General features: G+C 46.6%; 1 protein-coding gene across 2 annotated transcripts in view; it reads left to right on the top strand.

Annotated features, from left to right (window-relative positions):
• The window catches only part of HTT (huntingtin), a 2,178,328-nt gene that overhangs the window by 705,246 nt on the left and 1,449,657 nt on the right, over positions 1 to 23,425 (top strand). For both annotated transcript variants that reach the window (XM_086964158.1, XM_086964157.1), the window contains one exon: positions 13,833 to 13,984. In XM_086964158.1, coding sequence (XP_086820284.1) covers positions 13,833 to 13,984 — 152 coding nt within the window. The remainder of the gene's footprint in view (positions 1 to 13,832; positions 13,985 to 23,425) is intronic.

Raw genomic sequence — 23,425 nt, 5'->3', positions numbered from 1 at the left:
AACAAGTCCAGGATATTCGGGCTATGATAACGATGTTTCAGCCTCTATCCCAGATTTCAGTGAGAACTACCCTTAAGCTGCTGGGCCTCATGACCTGCTGCATCCTGCTGGTGGATCATGCCAGGAGGCATATGCGAGCTCAGCAGTGGGATCTGAAGTTCAGCATCAGGGGAATCTTTCCGATGTCAAGATCTCGGAAGGGACTGCATGTCCATTGTAATGGTGGCTCACCAACCAGGATTGGGTCAGCGGCAGATCCCTCTCCCTTCCCTAACCAAAATTCACAACAGTGACGGATGCATCACTCCTGGGATGGGGCGGCCAGCTGGGATATGCGGAGCTTAGGGGTCTCTGAACTCTGGCGGAGTCTAGTCTCCACATCAACCTTTTGGAGCTCCGGGTGATCCGTCTTCCACTTGAAAGCATTCCTTCCTTCTGTCAAAGAAAGAGTAGTGCAGGTGTACACAGACAACACCACCGCCATGTGGTACTGCAACAAACAGGGCGGGGTGGGATCGTGGACCCTATGTCAAGAGGCTCTTTACCATGGAACATGGCTTGAACATCAGGGCATATCCCTGGTGGTTCAACACCGGGCAGGTTCCCCGAACGTCAGGGCATACGAACTCAGCCACCGGTACATCATGAATCCCGATTGGCATATTCACTCGGAGGTGGTGCAAGGTCTCTTACGGCAGTGTGGAGAACCTTGGTTAGATCTGTTCACCACCAAAGAGAACGTGCAGTGTCAGCAGTTCTGCGCGTTGGCGTTTCCAAAGCGGCATCGCTCTGCAGCGCTTTTCATCACAAGTGGAATTGCAGCCTTCTGTACTCCTTTCCACATATGCCACTTCTACCCAGAATGCTGAAGAAGATCAGGAGAGACCGGGCCCAAGTCATTCTTGTGGCTCCAGACGCGGCATGAAGAGTCTGGTACCCCGAGCTCTTGAGCATGGCCATCGATCCTCCGATCATACTGCCTTTTCAGGAGGATCTTCTGTTGCAGCAGCTGGGAACGGTCCTTCACCCAAACCTGTCCAGTCTCCACCTCCTTGCGTGGAGCTTTCGACCTTCCTCCTGAAATCTGTAATGTCATCTTGGCAGCCAGGCGTCCCCCAACTAAAAAGGTATATGCCTGTAAATGGAACAAATTTGTGGCATGGTGCACAGCAAAGTGTAGATCCCCTTTCTGCCCCTCTTTCGGAGGTTCTACTCTTCATTCAATATTTGGCCCAGCAGGGCTTTGCTCTGGGCACTCTTAAAGGGTTTCAGCCATATCTGCGTTTCTGCACTTTCCTGATCAGCCTTCTCTTTTCAAGTCACCGATTGTAAATAGATTTCTAAATGGCATTACTCATCTCTTTCCTCCTTCTCCTTCGACAATGCCCAAGTGGGACTTGAATCTTGTTCTTACTTACCCTATGTGTGCTCCTTTCGAGCCACTACATAATTGTCCTCTTCGTCTTCAAACCTTGAAGACCTCTTTCCTGATGGCCATCATCTCTGCCTGGCAAGGTGAGTGAGCTTTAGGCTCATTCCTCCAAGCCTCTTTTTCGTGCAGTTCATCCGGAGAAAGTGGTCTTTTGCACCTGGCCCTCTTTCTGCCCAAAGTAGTTACCTCTTTCCACATAGGTCAGACCATCACATTGCCAACTTCTTCCCGCCTCCGCACCCTTTCAGAGATGAGGAGAGACTCCACCGTCTAGACCCAAAACGTGCGGTGTCCTTTGACCTTGATCACACTAAAGATTTCTGAGTGGATGATCAACTCTTCATGGGTTATGTGGGCACCAAGAACAGTCGGGCCTTGCAAAAATGTACCATTTCTCAATGGGTTGTCGTATGCATTAAGATCTGCTATTCTTTATCGAAAAATGAACCTCCAGGAGGACTGCGTGCCCACTCTATCCGGGCGACGGCAGCCTCTACTGCTTTGGGATGTGGAGTTCCGCTGATTGACATCTGCCAGGCAGCCACGTAGGCATCCCTGCACATGTTCACAAAACATTACTGCCTGGATAGCCAAGTCCGTTGAGACGGCTTTTTCAGCCGTTCTGTTCTCCAGGACTTTCTGGTGTGAACTTAGTTTGCAGACCCACCTCCGGGATTGACATTGCTGGGTTATCTATTCTAAGGTAAGAAAACTATAACTAATGGTCTCTTTCAGATGAACAAGGTACTTATCTTCGGTAACGATGTATCTGTAAGAGACATACATCAGTTATAGATTCTTTACCGCAGCAACCATCCTCCCATTTATGCGAACTGACTTCTAAGGATAGAGACTTCCTTACAGTGCCCTAGTCTGGCGTGGAAAGTTGTGTCAGAACTGATGTCAGCACGCAGGAGCAGCGTCTGAGTAGACACTGCAAAATCATCCAGGCGACCACGATGTCGATGATAGACGCGGAGTCGACCGACGCCACCTACCGACTGCGGAATTTGCTCATGCAGGGCACCACCACACATATAACCGAGCACCCTGCCTTCAGGATTGCAAGGCCTGCTTTAGTCGTGACTTATAGTTTTAAGTGCAGTGATCTTAGATATAAGGAAACTTATATCTGCCATAACTGGTGCTAGTACCAGCTTACACAGGCTGCAATGGCAGGCCTGTAGTCACAGTTTGAGTGGTCTCACATGGGTGGCATAATACATGCTGCAGCCCATGGGAGACTCTTTGTGTACCTATGCCCCGGGTACCTTAGTACCAAATATTAGTGACTTACATGGGTACACCAGCAGCCATTTGCGAAGATACCAAAGTACTTACCACAGTCACTTTTAGAGAGGAAGCACACTGACTGGTTTCCTGATTAGCAGGATCCTAGTCTGAAAACAAAATAACTCCATCAAAAAGTAGCTCTAATCATGAAAGCCGATCCTACTTTCCTACACTCTCTCGAAGTTTTCATGCATTCTTCAAAGCTGTTTCATCATTGTTGCACTCTTAGTGTGAAGTCTAGGAACATTCTGATATCTGTATTTTAAAATTGCATTTGTCCTCATTGCTTGGAGGATTGTAAGATGGCATTGCGATCTCTGTGATGGAAGATACAAGCTACAATGGTTTCGTGGAGGAGGCTGGCCTCGGCAAAGTAATTGGAATCCTGTGGGTTCATTTGGTTTGAGTTTTAAGTATCCAGTCTTCAACAAGCAGCTCAACACTGGGGCCTTCTGCCATCTCTAGCACCCCAACTATGCTGATATTCTTCCGCCTGGATCCCTTTTCTAGGTTCTCCAGCTGCACCTGAGCAGTATTAATATCTTTTTTGTTGTTTATCCAACTTTTCTTGTAGAGCCCTATTGTCTGTTTTCACTATTTTAAAAAAATGCTCATTTTTTGAGACCCTTTCACTCATCTTTTTGATGTCTGTTCTCAAAAGGTTTACTTCACGAGTTACAATGTTTGTTAGCTGCCAGAGCCGTCTTAATATTCCTTAGAGCCCTTAGTACCTTCCTTAGTGTTGGCTCTGGCTCATTTTCCTTGGCCATTCCCTCCTCCAATGAGTGACCATCTTTCGATACTGCACCACCAGTGGCAATTAAGCACAGAAATGCGTATTTATCTAACCTATTCAGTTGAGGATGTCTGCCCACCCCACCTCAGCCAATGACTCTCCTGCAAGGGCTTCAGCAGATCAAATAATCGTGAAAGTAGGGAGAACAGGAGGGAAGAAGATAAGTTGAGAAAGCCAGTAGCTATTGAGCGGCGGGAATCCAGTTCTGATTTCTATGCACTGCTTTCTTCCCAAAGTCCTTTCCAGTCACTAAAATGTATAGGAAAGGGAACCGTGGGATGATACTCACTGAGGCCTACCTAGGAAAATTCTACAATGATATGCACAGGTAATAACCCATTGGCCTATACTGTTGTATGCACACCGTCCCTCTGCTTCTGAAGGGCACCAGGATTTAGCCTCCAGTTCTCCCTATCAGCATTGTCATGCCTTGTACCTGTCTTCCGAGCAGTTCAGTAGGCCTCTCCTGCGTGACCCCGATGATCTGGCCCTCGTGGAATAAAACAGCTCCATTCTGCACTCTCAAGTGTAAAAGGTGTTTTGCGGCGGCTCACCATGGGTGGCGGAATTCAAAGAAGGGGCTGAAGTAATGCAAGGGGGAGGGCATAGGGATCTGTGGTTACGTGATGTGGCCTAGCTTTAGTAACATCAGTAAGTTAGAGGAAATAGAAATCTAAGGAGTGTAATGTTGACTTGCTGTGAATGGTACATTTAAGATTTTCAATTGACTTTTCTTTGATCATCTTGAGATGCTGGTAACTCTTTTCAAAGCCGGTGGATTCCTGTAAATGTCTTACATCATGATGGTTCCATTGTTACATAATAATAGCCATTTGCTTGCATCCGTTTCTGAGATGTTACTTATTGAGATCTTGTATTAGAAAGTTCTCCACCAAGCTATCGTGTACAACAAAAGGAGAACTGTGTTAGTACTTGGGCACGTGTATTTATCTGTTATTAGAGTTTTACGGTCCGTCTTCTAAATTATTTTTTTAGACTCTTACTTGAGTGTTAAGAAGCTGTTGGGTAAAGGATTGAGTTTCTTTTGGGTCCTTTTGGTTGATTAATGGCTTAATAGTTGTATGAAAGTGCCTTGTGAATAGTTTATCACATTGACTTACACTGCCATGATAATAGTTACTGTCTGATTGTTGATCAATAAACCCTTTTTGGAGTTCACCTGTAGTATGTATGATGAAGTTCTGACTTTGACTGGTTTTCTGTACAGCTCGCTGCCACCCTAGGCTAGAGAGCAATGAATTAATAAAAAAGCATTCTAGTTGTGTAACCAGGGAGAAAGTTTGAGTGTGTCTGGCATTGCTGTTGTGGTGGTGGAGCTTAAACAGGTGTAGCTAGGCATTGCATTGGGCCATGGTTGCTCTGCCCTTTCCTCCAAGCTGTTAACATGTGGTAATCACAAGCGGTGGATTGAGAGTCCAGGGCTGCTGCAGTGGCTGTTTTAAATGGAATTAAATCAGTTGTTTTCCACAGGTCAGTTGGGCATATGGATGGCACACTTACAGTTGGCCTCAGTCCATGGATATGCTTGCGATCCCGGCAGTACAGGTATGGAACCGTTGGTGGCCAGTGTGGTGGTGCAGGGGACTCAAGTTGGTAGTGGGGCCTTGGGTTGGGTCATCCAGTGCAGGCGTCATCAGCAACTTACTGGTCTGGAGTGCGGTTGCTGGTGAAGAGTTCTTGCAGAAGCTCTTCTGTCTTTTTTTCTCATAACCATTATTGTATTTTATCAAACAGTGAAATATATCTTCGATATATCAGAATATTCAAATTCATATCTCTCAGGTACTCTCTATCACCTTTTTCAAATTATTGATATGCATTATGTAATTGTTGTAACTTTTTATGTTGCAGTTTCTTTGCAATCAATAATTATTAATGGACATTATTTGGTTCAAAGTGGTCGACTGTTTGAGGGGGGAGGAGGAAGGGGGAGGCCAATTTTATGAGATTCTCTGCCCATTTCACTAGCCTTAATTCAATTTTCGTCTCTCCATGTTTTTCATATGCAGTTAATCTGCTATATCCCATTCAATAAGAATATGTTTCTAATCCCTTGTATTTCAGGGCCTCAGAGCTTGCGCAATAGACTTCTATATGACTTTTAGATAATATTGTTCCACAGGCAGTCATCCTGATTTTCATCTTGTAGTTTTTCCTAGTAAAGACAATTCCTAATATTCATTGCTGGATAGATTTAGTGGGTCATGTGTTAGCCATCCTCTGTATATCAAGCACCACTTTTTCCCAAAACTCAGCTCCCAAGGACACACCCAAACAATATGAAGAAAATCTGTGCCTCAGATGGAGCATTGCCGATAAGCTGATGATCTACCAGATATATCTGTGTCATTTTTTGTACTAATTGTTCATGCTATCGTAATTGACCCATTCTAGATAAAAGGAGTCTCCGTGAGCTTGATTATATGTGAGAAACTGACACGGCCTGTGTGTTCCAATTTCATCCTCACTCTTGTAATTTATAATATGCATTTCCCTCAGAGGGCTACCTTGTGGACTTCTCTCTTGAGTGCTGTACTTCCTCCATCTCCAGGTTATGGAGATGGACATTATTAAAGAGAACTTAATTTCTAAGTCTCCACAATGGTATTGTAGGCCTAGTGTTTGTCTTGATGAAGGCGAGTACCATTGTGAATGGTTGGAAAGATACCTTTTCAAGTATATATTTTTTTCCGACACAACCAAGGCTTCTGTTTTCCCCAACATGTAGTCAATTTTGCTGTGTGTGTGATGAATTGGGAAGTAATATGAGTATGTTTTAGTTGCGGATGTTGCCATAGATTCATGAAGTCAGACTCCCTCATTATGTTCCCAGTGTGGTTTCCAGTCCTGGTTTCATTCTAGTTTTGAGAAGGAATATTTCCAATTATCTATTTATAAACCAGTTAAGGTCACACACATATTTAAAACCTAGTACATGGATAGGGCTGTGCTTCTCATATTATTTCCCCGACAAACAGTATATCATCATCATTTGGTGTATGCATGTTTATTAAATGAAACTGCTATACTCCTGAGGCGGAAGCCGGGAGACGCCCAATTTTAAAAAAACTTGTTATTAATCACTTGTGTGTCACTTGAATTCCCTGTACTTTTTAAAAACTCTTCACTCACCCGGCTGCCAGCTTCTTCAGCGGGTAGAGACGCTCTTGAACAGCGACTCCTTCGCTGCACCGACGCAAAACGCGCGAGTAAAAGCGACTTTGCACCGCCATTCCCGGCGAGGAAGGGAGGCCACGCCCACATTGAGGCCACGCCCACCCGCCACAGTATTTAAGCGCCGCCATCAGCACTACTAGTCAGAAACTGCTATACTCCTGAGGCGGAAGCCGGGAGACGCCCAATTTTAAAAAAACTTGTTATTAATCACTTGTGTGTCACTTGAATTCCCTGTACTTTTTAAAAACTCTTCACTCACCCGGCTGCCAGCTTCTTCAGCGGGTAGAGACGCTCTTGAACAGCGACTCCTTCGCTGCACCGACGCAAAACGCGCGAGTAAAAGCGACTTTGCACCGCCATTCCCGGCGAGGAAGGGAGGCCACGCCCACATTGAGGCCACGCCCCTTCCCCCTCCCATAAAATGTGCAACTACAGGACGCGCAGCGGACGAGCGCAGCGGGAGCGCCGTCTGCGCGCCGAAGGCGCGCCTAAGGCAAGCCCGTCTGCGCCCGTCCGCGCACGACCGGGCCTTGGGCCAGACACTATGCCCGTCCCAGCCGCCTCCAAGGTAAGCTACTCTCGTAGAGAGCTTCTCAGCCTTAGACCCACTAAAAACAGCGCCTGTCTGGCACTACTCGATCCTATTGTCCCCTTTCCTCGTTGCGATAAATGTAACCCAAGCAATCTCTCCCTTCCAAAACCCCCGGCCCACCCCCCTGTTCTCAAAATCTCTACTCTTAACTGCAGATCACTCCCCAAACACGCCCTGCTTATCAACCATCTTATTGTCGACCTTAACCTGGACATAATATTACTCACAGAAACCTGGATTACGGAGCACTCCAACGCTGACATTGTTATGGCCCTCCCCCCGGGTTTCCTCATCATGTCTCAACCTCGCCCCTTAGGTAGAGGAGGTGGACTGGCCATTATTTACAGGGACCACTTTACTTGTCGAACGAAAGACTGCGCGATCCAAGACTCAGAGAGCTGTCTCTTCACGATTCAGCTGTCTTCGACCAACTCCCTGTCAGGCCTCCTGGTGTATCGGCCGCCCGGCTACTCGGGCCCCTTCACTGCTGCCCTGCTGGAGACCGTCACCTCCACAGCTCACCTCTCATCCAACTTTATCATAACTGGTGACTTAAACATCCATCTCGAGGATCCCCTCGATACTGGGGCAACCGACCTTATCGACGACCTAGCGGCCTTGGGTCTGCTTCTTGCCAACTCTGATCCTACTCACACGAAAGGGCACCTTCTCGACCCGGTGTTCTCCAACATTCCCTCCCTCCTTTACATCAAGTCCCAACCCCTCCCATGGACGGACCACTTTTTGGTCACGACCCATCTCCCTGGAACTTTTAAAAGGCCTCAAAAATCCCCCACTTTCACCAGAGACAGAGCGTGGGCCAGACTTTCGGTGGAAGATTGGTCCACAGCCCTAGACGCTTCGACCCCCAATCTTTCTGAGGACCCCGCCATCGCTGACTCCCAAGTCAGAGACTGGATAGCGTCCACCCTCGACAAACTCATCCCCATAAAAAATCGGGAGATTAAAAACAGGATAAAGGGCCAAGCCCCCTGGTACAATGATGACCTCAGGGACCTACGTAAAGAGTGCAAAAAGGCCGAGAGGCAATGGAGAAAAGACTGGCTACACAGCAATAAAGACCTTTACAATAGTGCAGTAAGACGCTATAAATCAGCTCTCAAACTTGCCAAGGCAGGATTCTATGACAACAGAATCCAAAACGCCTCCAACTCATCAAAAGAAGCGTACCTGATCGTCAAAGAACTCCTCAACATACCCTCGGCCCCTAGCGCCTCCCATGCCCCTCCAGACAGAAGCAATGACCTTGCTTCCTTCTTTGACTCTAAAATCACACGAATACTGGACTCCCTCCCCATGATTACCCCTCACAACCCCCCGGATACTGAGGTCTGCACGAACAGCCCGCAGCTGTCCTCCTTCAGAGCTACCTCTCTCACTGAGGTCACCTCCACGTTATCCAAAATGAAAAGCGGCTCACCTCTTGACCCAGCCCCGGCTAGAATATTAAAAACTGCCGCCTCCAGCATAGTCTCCACCATCAGGGAACTTATCAACACCTCCTTACGCCAAGGCACAGTGCCACCCAGCTGGAAAAACGCGGTTGTCAAAGCCCTGCTAAAAAAACCCCATCTGAATCCTGACGACATGTCTAACTATAGACCTATATCACTCCTTCCATGCATCAGCAAGATGGCAGAGAAACTAGTTAATTCCCAACTCTCCCAATTCCTTGAGACCAACAAAATCCTGCGCCCATCTCAAACCGGCTTCCGGCCCGGCCAGGGCACGGACACAGCCCTCCTCTCCGTCATTGAGGAATCAAGGCGCATTCTGGATTCAGGAGGATCAGTGGCGGTGATCCTCCTGGACCTCAGTGCCGCCTTTGATACGGTGGATCACCATGTCCTTCTACATCGCCTGGCCAGGGCAGGAATCACTGGTTCTGCACACGCCTGGATTAACTCCTTTCTATCAGGCCGTACCTTTCAGGTGTGGGACGGCAACTCTCGCTCAGACCCCCTCCCACTCACATGCGGAGTCCCGCAGGGGTCCTCGCTTAGTCCCACCCTGTTTAATGTTTACATGGCCCCCCTGGAAGATGTTGTGACCCCCTATGGGATCAAGGTTGTCAACTACGCTGATGACACAGCGAATTGTTTTTAAAGCAATGTGCTCCAGTCATAAACTCATTAATGGTGCCGGCCCGGCCGCCCTGAAAGACCTTGTCACCCCCTACAAAGCCCCAAGGTCACTGCGCTCGGACGACGAACATCTAGCCATCATCCCTAAATTTAAGAAGGCTCGTACCGGCGGCCGCCGCTTCTCGGTCAAAGCCTCGTTAGGGTGGAACGCATTGCCTCGCCACTTGCGACTGGAACCCTCCCACGCCATCTTCCGAAAAAAACTTAAGACTTTCTTATTCCCTAAATAGTCGCCCGGTCCCCCCCCCCCTCCTCTTGGATATCGCATTTCCATAGCGCGGGGATGCCTCCGGGTCACCAGGCGCTTTACAAATTTATAAATAAATAAATAAATAAATAAATAAATGAGCTTCAATGCCATCCAGGAGACCCAAGACAACACTATATCTCCCTTTCAAGGTCGGACCTTACCTCCTGTTTTTAAACTGAATACTAGCAGGTTTGAATAATTTGCTGCAAAAATATGTCCTCTTCATTTCTTCATCAACCTCGTGATTCATCAAATTTATTTCTCACAACACAGCAATTTGTATTCCCAGGAACAGAGAGTAAGTGTGTACTTTTAGGGAATACATTCAGCCCACTTATATTCCATTTAACTAATTTCCTTTGCAATTCTGTCAGCCTAGGGAGATCACTTCTTTACCACCTAACAGTACAGTGTCCAAATGGACATCCTATGAATCTGTCTGATTTGGAACATTTTCTTTCAGATGTAGCTGTTCTAGAACATTCTGTCTACTTCTTGGGTTATTACTCAGTTCCATACCACCACCCAAGGTCAGGTGCTATCTCAAAGTGAGTTAAACTTTAGACTAAACCCCTGTTCAGTTAATTGCAAGCCATCCTTCCAAACAGGGGAGGACACCACCTTGTAAGTAATGTGTGAAAGAGAATCAATAACTGATTGCGAATAATTACCTTGCATCTGCGGTCTGAATCTTGCAGGTGGTCAATGACCAGCTTGGGGTTACTCCAACAGGGAGTGCAAGGGAACCCCAAACTAGCCAGTAACCTCGAGCTGCCCTAAAAATAATCTACCACCCTCTATTACATTATCTAAAGCCTGTTACATGGTGTATGCCCCCCAGCCCTCTGTAAAGCTCATGCAGATTGTTTTCATGTATCGCTCATATATGCTCCGTGCTGCATTGCATGGACCAAGAGTCTAATTATGTAGTTCTTCTACTGAAATTAAATGTATTTGGATGTGAGCTCATGGGTCTGCTTATAGGTCCATATCTGCCTCTATATGTCCAGGTGAGACAGCAGATGCCTGAGAACCATCAACTGTACTCAAGCGTTCTTCACATATTGTACTAGTATCCATGGAGATTGTCTTTTAGGGATAGCGACTTGCCAGAGGCCCAAAGTCCAAACTAGGCCTTACAGTCCACCACTCTCAGGGCTGCAGCAAGCTGTGTCTTCCTATTGGCTCCTTATCCCGCATCTTGAGTCAGGTCTAAATTTCTGGGTGACCAACAAAATTGTTTTTCTTTCTGCTATTACTCGCAGGCATACCGGATAAAGCAACATGTATTTTGGATTCAACGCTTTTCAACTTGCTGTACATAAATTAATGTTTCACTTTGCATTAAAAAAAATTGTATAGTGTGGGAACATAAACACTCCTTGATATGAAAATCATATGATAGCTATGTTTCTTTCTACCTTGAATATGCAATCTGTGTCTCTCTATTTGAGAAATTTGACCATTCGCACTCTCGGGATGTCCACGATGGAGGCAGGGGATGAGGAGCCTGTGTGCTCTTTGCACGATGAACAACACCAACAGTCCTTGTTGCTTAAGCACCTGGTGGATCTATATCTCAATAAAGGTTCCATCAAAACATTCTGGGAAGCCCAGAAATTGGAGATTATTGCATCTGCAGCAGGCCTCCCTGTTTTCCATTCTAATGTCCAAGGTTCCTGGACAACATACTCCATACTCAGTATGTTCACTCCTGACGAAAGTCTCTTTATATCGTCTTCTGCTGTTTGGACTTTTTAAAAAAAAAATTGAAGGTCCATACACAGCAAATAAACTTTGATAGTGAGCCTATCATGTTTGCTTTCCATTGGCTCGCTTGAATTTTGTATTGCTGGAAGAATGTTATTTTGGGTTTGTCATCCAGATCATCCAGGATGGTTGGTCATAGAGGGCCTGCCTGTTCTGTACCCCTTTGTTCTAATTTTGCTGCTGTGACCGTTTCCCTGTGTGGGTTTGATTACTTTGTCTGTACCCATTGTCACGGCCTGAGTCCATGCTGTTTTTCTTCGAAACTATTTGCAGGCATGAATGCTGTCACAAGTCAAACCACCACTTACCAGAGATATCAGGTGTGCTGCATGCAGTGTTCACATTTTACACGCCACTGTCGTATGGTTCATAATTTCACAGTAAAACTGTGTGTTTGTTGGAAATCAACGTCAAAAGTGCGGGAGTCCACTCATACCATCAGGATATGTGGCCTTAGTCCTGGCCTGCTCATAGTGCACCATCTGTACCCCTAACCTAGCAAGGTAACAGGTGGTATATGGAAACTCCGAGCATGACAATCCCTGGCTCCCCAAGGAAATCGTGGAAACAGATTAAAAGTCTTTTAATTTGGCAACTTATGCATGCCCAAAAGGAGTCACAAGAAATACTCAAATTGGTATTTCAAACATTTCTTGAAGCAATATGATTCTTGTGTAATATACATGTGCTGCAATTAACAATAGAAGGAAACAAAAGAGAGTAATCAGCATCACAAGAATGATAAAGAAAATGAACAGTTCAACCATTGTGCCGTTACACAGAATATGTTTGCATATAATTATGGCTATAGTTCTGCTCCTACCTAGCTCTCCCGATCCTAGTGTCCCTAGGGTGGGTAAATCTGCCAGAATCCCTAAAGGTGACCTAACACCCCAGTTACCTATGGGTATGTTTCATCTGGGAGCCCGTCTTGGTGTAGAGCTGGGCACCATGCTTCTCTGGTGGTAAACCAGATTTAGCTGGCTGAAATTCCAGCATGGTGCAATCTCAACAGTGTTGGTGAAATGCCCCTGTAACTCAACAAAGGAGTGATGTTGTTTATATAATAACCTTCACCCATGTTGCCATGCCAAAGGCCCAGTCAGGCTGCCAGTATTAATTCTATCCTGACAGAGCTGTTGTTGAGAGAACAACAACAGCAACAATTTGCGCAATGAACTTTAGCTTTCATAGAGTTCGTTTAAGGCTCTCATAATATGCCTACAAAGAATTGGAAATTTAAGCAAAGGTAATTTCAGAGAACATAATCCCATACAGGCATGCAAGCGTATATCATTTATCAACGTTCAAAAAAAGATGTCCACTTTAAATATGAGCATATTAAATGGTGGTGTTCTCTCTCAAGCCTAATGTAAACACATGATACCACTAGGGCTGTGGCCTCAGTACTGGTCACCAAGGCCTTTAAGTCACATATCTGTATTGCCCTAATATATTTCATGGTGACTGAAGACTGTGCCTGAAGCCCTGGTACATCCTCCCAATTGGCAAAGCCCACCACTGCAGGTCGGGCCCCAGGACTTGGTTAGGACTGTCTTTCCTCCTAAACTCAATGGCTGAGCAACTTTCCAGTCAGACCCGCTCTCCACCAGGCCCATGTTTCGCGGCCAACCTCCTAACACCATCTGGAGCACAGCGTGAGCCCCGTCTGAGGATGACATGTATGACACCACAATCTCTAGGCCTCTCAGAGCTTCCCTAAGGCACCTGCTCTCTAGGAACCTCTGTTTGTTTGTTTGTTTTGCCTGCAGCTCACCATACCGCTGACCTGTCTCAAAGTTTCTGCAGTCCTACTAAGCCACAGTCACAACGGGGGGAAGGAGGTGTACCTATGCCCCCTTGTTACAAAACCTACAGGTGCAGCCTAAATCTACATTGGCTGGATTCAATGCTTCATTGTTGTTGCAATCAATTTGAAGTAGCTGCAGAACATTTTGTCGCAGCATTGAGTATGACGTTGCAGGATTAGGTTTGGGGGAAATGGAGCTGCTTACAAACTTACCCTGCTGGCTATCTCACTAGGCCAAACCATGTATCTCTCCTGTATCTTGAGTGGAACAGGGCAGTATCCCCCTAACACAAATTCCTGACCGATGTGACTGATTGACCAACACAGTCACACCATACAACCATGGCCTGTGTCAAAAGGTGCAATGGTAGTTTGCATGAAAGTTGTATTAATGTTTCTAGTTGATCCTTATGGCTCAGAGAATACATGTAGTTGGGATATAGTATACATATTGTTGTATTATATTAGTTGGTAATATACATCTTGCTGAATGTTCATTAATGTAAATTTTTAAATATTTATTTAGTATTTCACAGCCAAATACACCGGACGAGCCTCGGAAAAGCTGCACTGTTGGAATGGCTAGTATGATTTTATCACTTCTTTCATCTGCTTGGCTGCCGCTGGATCTGTCTGCACATCAAGATGCTTTAATTTTAGCTGGAAACTTGCTTGCAGGTAAATTTCAAGAACTATGCTCATTATAAGTTTTTACAATTACAAAAGTTTTTTATATTTGAAATATTATAGACTGAGATTTTGAAGCCTAAACCTTTCGTTGTGGGCATTCAGCCTTAGGTGATGGTTTCATGTTTTCCTCTACATTCTCTACAGCACTTACTCAAAACCGTTTCGTAGTCTGTGGTTTCTCATTGATAACATTTATTCTACAGAGTTGTCAAACCACATTTGGGGGCAACGTAGCAAGCAGGGGCTATTAGTTCTGAACCACTGGCCATGTGGAAAAAGCGGGGGGGGGGGGGTTGGATCGATGTCTACAGTGTCCCGGATGTTTGGAGTGTGCCCCAGATGTCTGGAGTGTGCCCGGAAGAGAGCGATCTGAGGACCACCGTGTCTGTGGGCCTGCAGTCTCTGTTAGTTGGGATCCTGCCGGGACCAGTGAACATGTGGTTGCCGAAGCCCGGTAGGGGCTAGGATTGCGTGTCAGACCGGTCTTTATGCATATGGCCACCACTGCCCAGAGTGAATGGCCTTCCAACGAGAGATGCAGACTCAGGGGATGTCCCTTCACCTCTGGTCATACGACAGACATCAGCTCTGATTTCATAGCAGTCCTGTGAGAACTCTGCTGAGTGCACCCTTCCTTGGCCATAGAGGACTTAAAAAAATATATGTCTTTATTAGCATTCGCAATTAACAAACATTGTTCCATTATATATGCGGCGCAGCTATTATGAAAGCTGTATTCAAAGCTGAGACAATACTGCCGATCAATCAAAGGAGTCCGCAAAGTATTACAAAAGAAAACATCTGTGTTTGTGAGTAACTTAACTGTCCCTTGCCACCCACCCACCCACGAGAACTCACCGCCCCAGAACAATGACATACATGTGCCCGGCACAAGGGCAGTGTAAGGGAGCTGGCAGGTAAGGCCCGGCAGTGGGGCTCGATAACGAGACCCTGTGCCCACGTTACTCAGAGTGTCTATGGTGGGGGAATCCTCCTTGGTGTGTGCTGTACAGGTCTGGAGAGTCCTATCCCCCAAGATCAGTTGGAGGTGCTTTTGCAGGGCGAAGGGCCATGCCTACCACTTACGCCCACCTCATCACTTGTATTCTTCATCTTATCGCTGAAGGGGACGTGTCTGATTTCCACCGCCTCGTCACTGCCCTCTTGTCCAGTAGCAGAGCTAAGTCTGTAAATCTTGTCGTAGCTCTTTTAGTTTTGGGGTGTGGAAATAGGCCCAGGAGACCGTGCTGTCGGAAATCATCCAGCCTCCCGATGGATTTGTAGTGAAGTCTATAGGTTCAGGTCCAAAGCATGTGGAGCATATTGGCGGACACCGATTTACATCGGGCATGTATCAACTGCTGTTGCATAGAGGAGGTGTGGATGATAAGGGTTTAAGTATGCCCTATGCAGGATATAAAATTGATACATTAAAAACAGGAGTTCTTTTGTGGGTATTGTATGGCTTTGATCCATTTGGTATCATGACACACTTGCCCTGTGTATCTTCCAATTTGTTTCAATGGTGCAACAGGACCACAAGCTACTACTACTAATAATAATAATAATAATCCACATTTGTAAAGCGCAAACCATCACCCGTTAGGGTCTCTAGGCACTAGGGGCCGTCAGGAAGATTAAGCAAGCTATTGCCCAGAGTCTCATGGTGCTGGGCTAATATGCTGCCGGTGCCGGGGATCGAACTGTGATCCCCAGATTCCAGAGTCAGTCACCCTGCCCGCGGCGCCATACCTCTCCCCCTCTACCCCCCCCACTTTAGTACTTTAGTAAAGTGCGAGTGCCCTATAAGGCCAAGGAATCAAGCATGTGTGGTGGACCACACTATGCAGTGCGTGTAACAGCTGGTCGGTAGTGGGTTCCAGGCCTCCAACATCCCAGTGCTTGATCAGTGTTTGCCTAATAGGCCCTGTCGGACCCCCTTTCAGAAAGTCATGGGGCAAGGAGGGGGCTGAGGCCTTTTACTACTATGGATTACAAGCAACTTGGCCAAATACTCCTTCAGCACCTTACTCGCAGGGTTAGGGTAGTCTGAGAAGTCCAAGGCTCCCTCTGTGAGGAGGGCGGATGCATTGTGGATAGAGTAGGGAACACTGGCATACAACTCAAAAGGCATGCAGCAGTAGCAATAAATCATTGTGCAGCCAAGTATACACACTTTTATGAAAAAAGAGAAAGTATTTTTTTTCTACTGCTACTAACACAAAGGAACAAGCATTGGCAAAGCCACTAGATTTCGGCACTGTCTGAGCTAATGGCCTTGTCTAATTGAATGTCTTTTAGCCATGTTGTCTAGCAGCACATCTGCTGTACTGAAAGCCCAAAATCGCAGGCTGTTTAGCTGATGCTGAATCTCTCCCCGCCCTTCTCCCCTTGTAGAGTATATTGTCCCGTCCTTCCTAACACAGAAAAAGTGCTATGACGTGGCCTGCGCTGGCGGCATTATGACTTTTTTTCCAGTGACTTTCAGTCATGCTGAACAGCAGATGTGCTGCTAGACAACATGACTAAAATGCATTTACATTGACAAGGCCAATAGCTCGGGCATTGCCGCGATCAGTTGGCTTTGCCAATGCTTGTTCGGTGTTGATGGGGTCTTGCTGAACAAATGTGGAAGTGGTAGTGATAAATAGTTGAGCTTTGTAGGGAAACATGGATGTGGCTTAACGGTCAGATCTGCCAACAGGGAAACCAGGTTTGAATCTTCGTGTCGGCTGAACAATTTGTTATTCTCGGCAAATCACTCCTGCCTATGACAATGAATGTGTCATTGTTTAATGAACTGGTGAGCACTTAAAGCACTCAAATATCATTGGCTGGTGTTAACACCGTGGGAAGATGGAGGACGAAACAAGCATTCCAGTACCATCGCATTGTGCAAACATTTTTTAAATACAAGTGTTTCTGTATTAATAACTTTTTAAGAAATGCATTCATTTATGTACATGTGCATGCACTTTAGTGGTAATTGTGTATGTGTATAAGGGAGACGGCCTGAAAAGACAAATACTCCTATTGAGTGCTGAAAAACAAAGAAAAAAATAGCTTTGCAAACCGGGAGCAGTGTAAGGAGGCATGTACTTGGTCCATGCGCTATGAGAGGGACGAACACAAGAGCCAGGCATGACGCCCGCATGCCATGACGAATGACATGAGTGAAAATTAGAGCGATGCTGAAGTTTACCAATGGTAGGAGATGGGCGGCCTAAAGGCCACAAATAGAACACAACACATCTCTTCGAGACAGCGCCTGCGCTGTGCAGCCAAGACCAAAAAATACGACATTCACAAACTGTATACAATGCCCCTGAGGTCAAGGCTATAATGTTTCTTTGGTGATTACTTGTCCCCCTCCCTCCTCGATCTAGAAACAGTGGTTATTCGTCATTCACTATTGGTAATATCCAGGGTATGCCCCACCGGCAGTCCGAGTCTCAAGACTACACTTTAACTCCAATTTAAAGTCAATAGTGTTCCAGTGCTACCGTGCTAACTAGCAGCAAGTTCCCCGAGGGCTGACATGCCCGAAATCAGTGTTACCTGCACCTGGAAGCATGAAGCGTCTGCAGTTCCTGAGCATGTCCCGCCTGCCGACGCATGAAGCAGCTGCAGCTGAGTTCAGGTGAGTCTGCTGCACTCGGCCGAGGCAGCTGCACTCAGCGGGTGCAGAGTTTGTCACTCTTTGTTGCACTCCTGAACGCCTGTCCTGGCATATAGGGTTGCGCCCGCAACCACACACGGCTACGGGCCTTACTGCGCGGCAGTAATTTTAACTATGGCTCCTAGTGGCCAACAGGGTCGCTGACACAGCACTACACACAGGCTCTGGCCTGATTGGTGCAGCACAGCACATGGTTCGCTTCACAGCGGCCCTCTCCTGGTATACTTACTGGGGTTGCCAACTCTGTCCTGCACACAGGCAACAAACAGATCAGTGCAGCTGCCTTTTTGTCGCACTTTGCAGAGGCAGTCCGCTCGACAGGGTTCCCAAATGTTCTGTACTTTCTCCCATGCTCTCCTCTTACTCACAGGACACACTGGTCTTGGTGAGCAGACTGGTGCTGATGCTCCATGGCAGGTGGTCTTGGATTGCCAGGTTGATTTCCCCTCACCCAGTAGGGAGACTAGCAAGCCTTGGCCCCCAGTTCTGGTCACAGGCAGAAGTCTGGCAGAGCTTCTCCTTCTTACACTGCTTATCTGGGTTCTTGACAGATGGCCATTTTTTGGCTCTCAAACTCCCCTTCTTATATTCAATTTCCAGACACCAAATATGATTTAGGGTCTCACTCTTTAAAATGTTATGATTAGGCTCTGCTTCATTTGAAGGATCCACTCCTCTGCTCTAGCCTCCTCTTGAAAAGCAGTCTGTCACAGCTGGATCAACTCCAAAGCTGATGGTACCACAACACAGGCCATGGAGGTGACTAGAGTTCTCGCCTGGTTTGCTGCCACAGTGATATGTGCATCAAACGGTTAGCTCAGGGTCCCCAGCCCTAATCTGGATGATTCTTTTATCTACCCCCATCACTTTCCTGCGATGTGCCCAGGCCCCTCCCTTGTGACATCTCACTGAATCGAAAAGCATGCTTTGAAGTCAACAGGAGAAAGCTGTCTGTCCCCGCTCCAGTGTGTATTCCACCCAGCTTGTGGATGCAGCAAATCAAAAATATGTCTGGGGGGGATTTCTCTACCTCCTCTCAATTGTCCACCATGAAGGTCTGGTTCTCCCAAAATGTAACCCAGGTCACTCCATGTATTGTACCATTCAGAGGTCCGCACACACACAGTGCATATATGCAACCACACACACTGCACAGAACTGTATCCTTAATTAACTTTACCACTCATAGGCTCACATATATCCAGCACATGCATTCACCATTCATGCAGTGCTTAGTACTGCCTTATCCCTTTATTGTACCCTTCGTAGGCAGACATACATCAGGCATAGATACACCACTCATACGCTGCACAGCACTACACACCAAGACCGATATAGGCCAAGGGGTGGGTTCAGCACACAGCAGCAGAACTTTAAGTGAGTCTGTGGGCCTCAATCCAATGACACAGGTTAAAACCGACCTTTTCAGTCTTCCCGTCACTACACTGTATGCTGCCACCCCCACACTTGTGCTGCTTTACTACTGGTGATGGCAGTAGCCTCTCACCACAATGAGGATAGTGCTTTGCACCCCCTCTCCCAGTCCAACAAGACTGCAATCCATGAGACAGGCCTTTGTCGTGATGCACACATATGATTCGTGGATAATTCCTTCATGGCCATTTCCAATCGCAACCTGAACTCCATAAAGACAGTCGCATCATCCCACTCTGTACTCTCCGCGAGGGCTCTGTATTCTCTGGGAGGCCTTTACTACGTAGCCCCGATCTGGCTATGCGGATGTTTTGCCTAGGTTCAATGGCTGCTGGTCTCTCCCTCTGGGAGTTGAGTTGTCAGTCAGCTAGATTTCATCAGTGTTCCATCAGGAGCATGAAGAGTGTCAGCCCAGGCTAAGGTGGGGCTCCACAGCACAAGTCCCAGTGACATATTCACCACCCTAGTGCATCAACGCAAGGGACCTGCCAGACACCTCATCAGACTCCACCCAGAGATGCAGAGGTGCACAAGGGGTCAGCACGAGCATCACAGTCCAGAACAGGACTCAGTAGACGATGGTCAATTAAGCTATGGGCCTAGTCTGTGAAGCTCCCAGCAGGTGCCCCAACCAGGATGAGCATAAAGGTATGATACGCAGCTCTGTGGCAGGGCCAGGCCATCCGGGCCACCATACAGTTGCCAACACTCACCGTGTCTGGCCTTCAGAGCTTGGGCAGGGCGTCCGCCTCAAGGCATCTCTCCTTAGAGTTCCCAGGCCCCAGAAGGAGGAGCATCCACCTCCACAGAAATTAAAACCCAATCCAGGAAGGCAAGGGTTCTCAGGCACAGGCCAGGTCTGCTCCCATAGTATGGGCCTGGATAGGGCTGGGCGCCGCCTTGCTAGGGCTCTGGCAGTACAGCGACAGACTCAGACTCAACCCACTAAGCCTGGGCCCGCATGGTTCCATCTTAAACAGCTAGCCACAACTCCCTTCTCCCTGCTTGGCCATAGATGACTTGGAACTGAAATAATAAGTAAGGTAACGAGGTCCTACTTTATAAACCAAAATCTGATCAGAGTTTGGTGTTCACTGTCTACTGCTGTAGACCTGGTTTGAGGTCGTTCTGCTGTCAAATGTCATTTTCAGATTGCTTTCCAGACAAAGACCTTGTGTACAGTGATGCTTCTCACACCAGGGTAGTCTCCACCTGGCTGCCAACAACCCTATGATGGAGTAATCTGGTAAATGCAAAAGATTTCCTCACGTCTTTGTACGCCACTGTAAAATCTAAATCATGTAGCAAGATAGACCATCTTAGCAATTTGGGTTTCTCACCCTTTATTGACTTCAACTTTCAGAGTGGTTTGTGATCTGTTTGTACTACAAGCTTAGTATCAAACATATGTGGTCAGAACTATCTCAAAGCCCACACTTTGGCAAAGCATTTTTTTACTCCGTGGCTACCCAGCTCTTATAAGTAACCTACGATAAATAAAGACCTCTTAACACACTCTTGTCATAGAGATGAGGCAGAACAGCTCAACTCCTTTAACTGAGGCATCTTTTTGTACATTGAAAGAATTGATTGAAGTCAGGGGCCTTCAGTACAGGTTTATCACATAGAGCTCTCTTTTAGGTTCTCAAAACTTTGTGGCATTACTCAGTCCATATCCTCTTTTTGGACTGCTTTTTGGATGTCAGAGATGTCTGGGGGCAGCTAAAGCCACAAAGGTATTGTAATAACCAGTGAGTACTAAAAATACTCTCACTTGTGTATGGGTGGTGGCCCCTACCACTCCATCACAGACTGAATCCTGGTATCGAATGGTCAAATCTTCTTGTTACCCACCTGATGGCCAAGGTTGACTAAATTCAACTGCCCCACCTGACACTTGGTTGCATGATGTTCAGTTTTGCCCACTGCATTCTGAATAAAACATGTTGTAGGTGGTTCAGGTGATCTTCCCAAAAATTGCTACACACAGTAATGTCATCCAGGTAGGCTACACAGAATTCGTCTAGCACCGATAGAACTTGGTTCAGCAGGTGCTGGAAAGTGATAGGAGCATACTTTATCCCAAAAGGAAATCAATTTATGTAGTGTGATACTTCTCATATCAGGGTATACCCACAGCAGAGGCAGAAAAAGTTGTGCGGTTTCTGCATCTGGCTGTCATCCGCATACGAAAGAGTAATCTGGTGAATGCAAAAGGTTTCATCACCTCTGCACAAGTCTGTAGTCCGCCTCTCTCACCTGTCATCTACCAGATGGGAGTATTCTAGAAGACTAATAAGCAGCTCCCTGGTTGTAAAAGGCCTATTTGAATTTCTAAAGGATCACTGTCTCCACTCACGCCATTGCAATGCCCAAAGAGTCCCTCGAGTGGACTCTTTGTCATCCCTGCTGAGGGAGTGAATCTGGTTCAGGTTGCGTAAGCCGGTATCTGTCACCTCAACTGTGGGTTTGTCGTCAAAGAAGGCACAAAGCCTGATTTCCCTAAAGAAATTGTGGAGCTAACAATTCAGTCCAAATGTATCCTACCCATAGTCCAAAGGGACTTTTCTTGGCATGAAACATGTTGACTGATGGGGGAGGGGGAACAGTTTTGTTTTTGGGGGACTGTTGGCGAGCCCATACTAGAGAATATTAGCAGAGCATTATGTACATCTGTTAAGAGAACCAATCAATCAGATCAAAATATGTGTCAGCACTGTTTAAATGCCAATAAAATATGGTTTAAAAAAAAATTTGAAACTTGTTGACTGATGTCAACACTTTCCTGTGAGCTGTACCAGATCATTGTCTCCAACACAGCCACCTTTGTTTTTATTTATAACAAGAGGACCAACGTATTAAAACATTCAGGGTCTCTTAGTTGTTTTTATACCACACTTACAACACACTTACACCAATCTACACACAGAGCACCTCCACTTACACTTCATCATGGCATCTTATTTTATAAGACCTCTAGCAAAGAGCCCCCCTAAACAAGCACAGGTCTCTAAGCAAACTCCTGGGGTGGTCATGTGACATTCTAAGTAAAATCCTGTTTTTGTTGTATGGAGTTTTCCATAACGTAGGACTCTGCACAAGGGGAGTAGAATCCCATGTACAAAGAAATTCTTTTCTCTAAAGGAAAAATATTTTTCCATTTTGTAAAAGCCCCTTCACCCAGGTACCCCAGGACATCTGGGTATGATCCTATTCCTTCCCACCCTGAAAAGGGAGCTACACGAGTCCCTGTGCAACGTTATGACCCTTCCTGAGTGGAAAGAGAACAGGGAAGAATTTGTGAATATCTACAAACTTCCAATGCAAACAACACCTTGGAGCACCCACTTCCAAATACCTGATTGAGATTTACGAATATGGAGATCTTCACACTCATTTTTGGGTTTGTGCCTGCCAGGAATCCCTTTGTGAATTCCTGACAGGCTTAAAAAGGTAGATTTAGGTTTGAGGCATGTGAGCTGTAGATCACATGCTTTGCACAGCCTGCCAGCTAGTGTTGGGTCCGGATGTTTGCAATTTGTTTTTCTTCGAAGATGTCTATTCCAGTCACGAGGTAGATGACTCCTTGATTCGGTGAGAGTGCCCATGGGCATCGACTCCATTGTTAGATTGTTTTTTTCCTCCATTGGTTTCGGATGTGAATTGCGGCCCTCGGGTTCAACACGGTTTCTCGTGTTCCCCTCGACGCGCAATCTCCTACCCTCAACTGTGTTGGTTCTTGATCGCTATTCCCATTCTCCGCGTATTGTTTCAAGTCAAAGTCTTCGATCTGAAGGTTCATGGAGGGCCGTTGGCCGTTCCCGCGTTGGGCTAGGTAGTAGTCAATGGAACGGACTCCATTCAAATTCTGTCCAGGGTGTCGCACTAAGTTTCCGCGCACCGACTTGCACAAAGTGCGCAATCTTTGTCTATCCCCGGAACACAATGAACAAGACTGTGACACATGCCGATCATCTTGATCCAAGAAGACGCTCTGTGACCGTCTGGCTCGACGTCACGAAATGCACCAACAAAGCGGCTCCGCACCGGACATCTTCAGTGAAGATTCCGACTAGGAAGAATTCCTCATAGAAGGAGCCGAAGAAGAACTGGAACACATCTCTGTGTCCGAAGCCAACGCAGACATGGAAGAACAAGAATAAGTCACACCGTGTCAGCGTACCATGACACCCCTCTGGCCCAACACTTGCTGAAGAAAAAGGCTCAGGTCCTTCCTCTGCCCTCGGGCCAAGGTTGGCACCAAGAAAGTTTCGGACGCCCTGCCCTCCGGCCCGGCACCGAAACACAAATTGAAG

The sequence above is a fragment of the Lissotriton vulgaris genome, chromosome 3_2 (genome assembly GCF_964263255.1).
Source record: "Lissotriton vulgaris chromosome 3_2, aLisVul1.2, whole genome shotgun sequence".
In the NCBI taxonomy this organism is placed as follows: Eukaryota; Metazoa; Chordata; class Amphibia; order Caudata; family Salamandridae; genus Lissotriton; species Lissotriton vulgaris.
The sequence above is the reverse complement of the archived record's forward strand: the minus strand, read 5'-3'. Positions and strand labels throughout refer to the sequence as shown.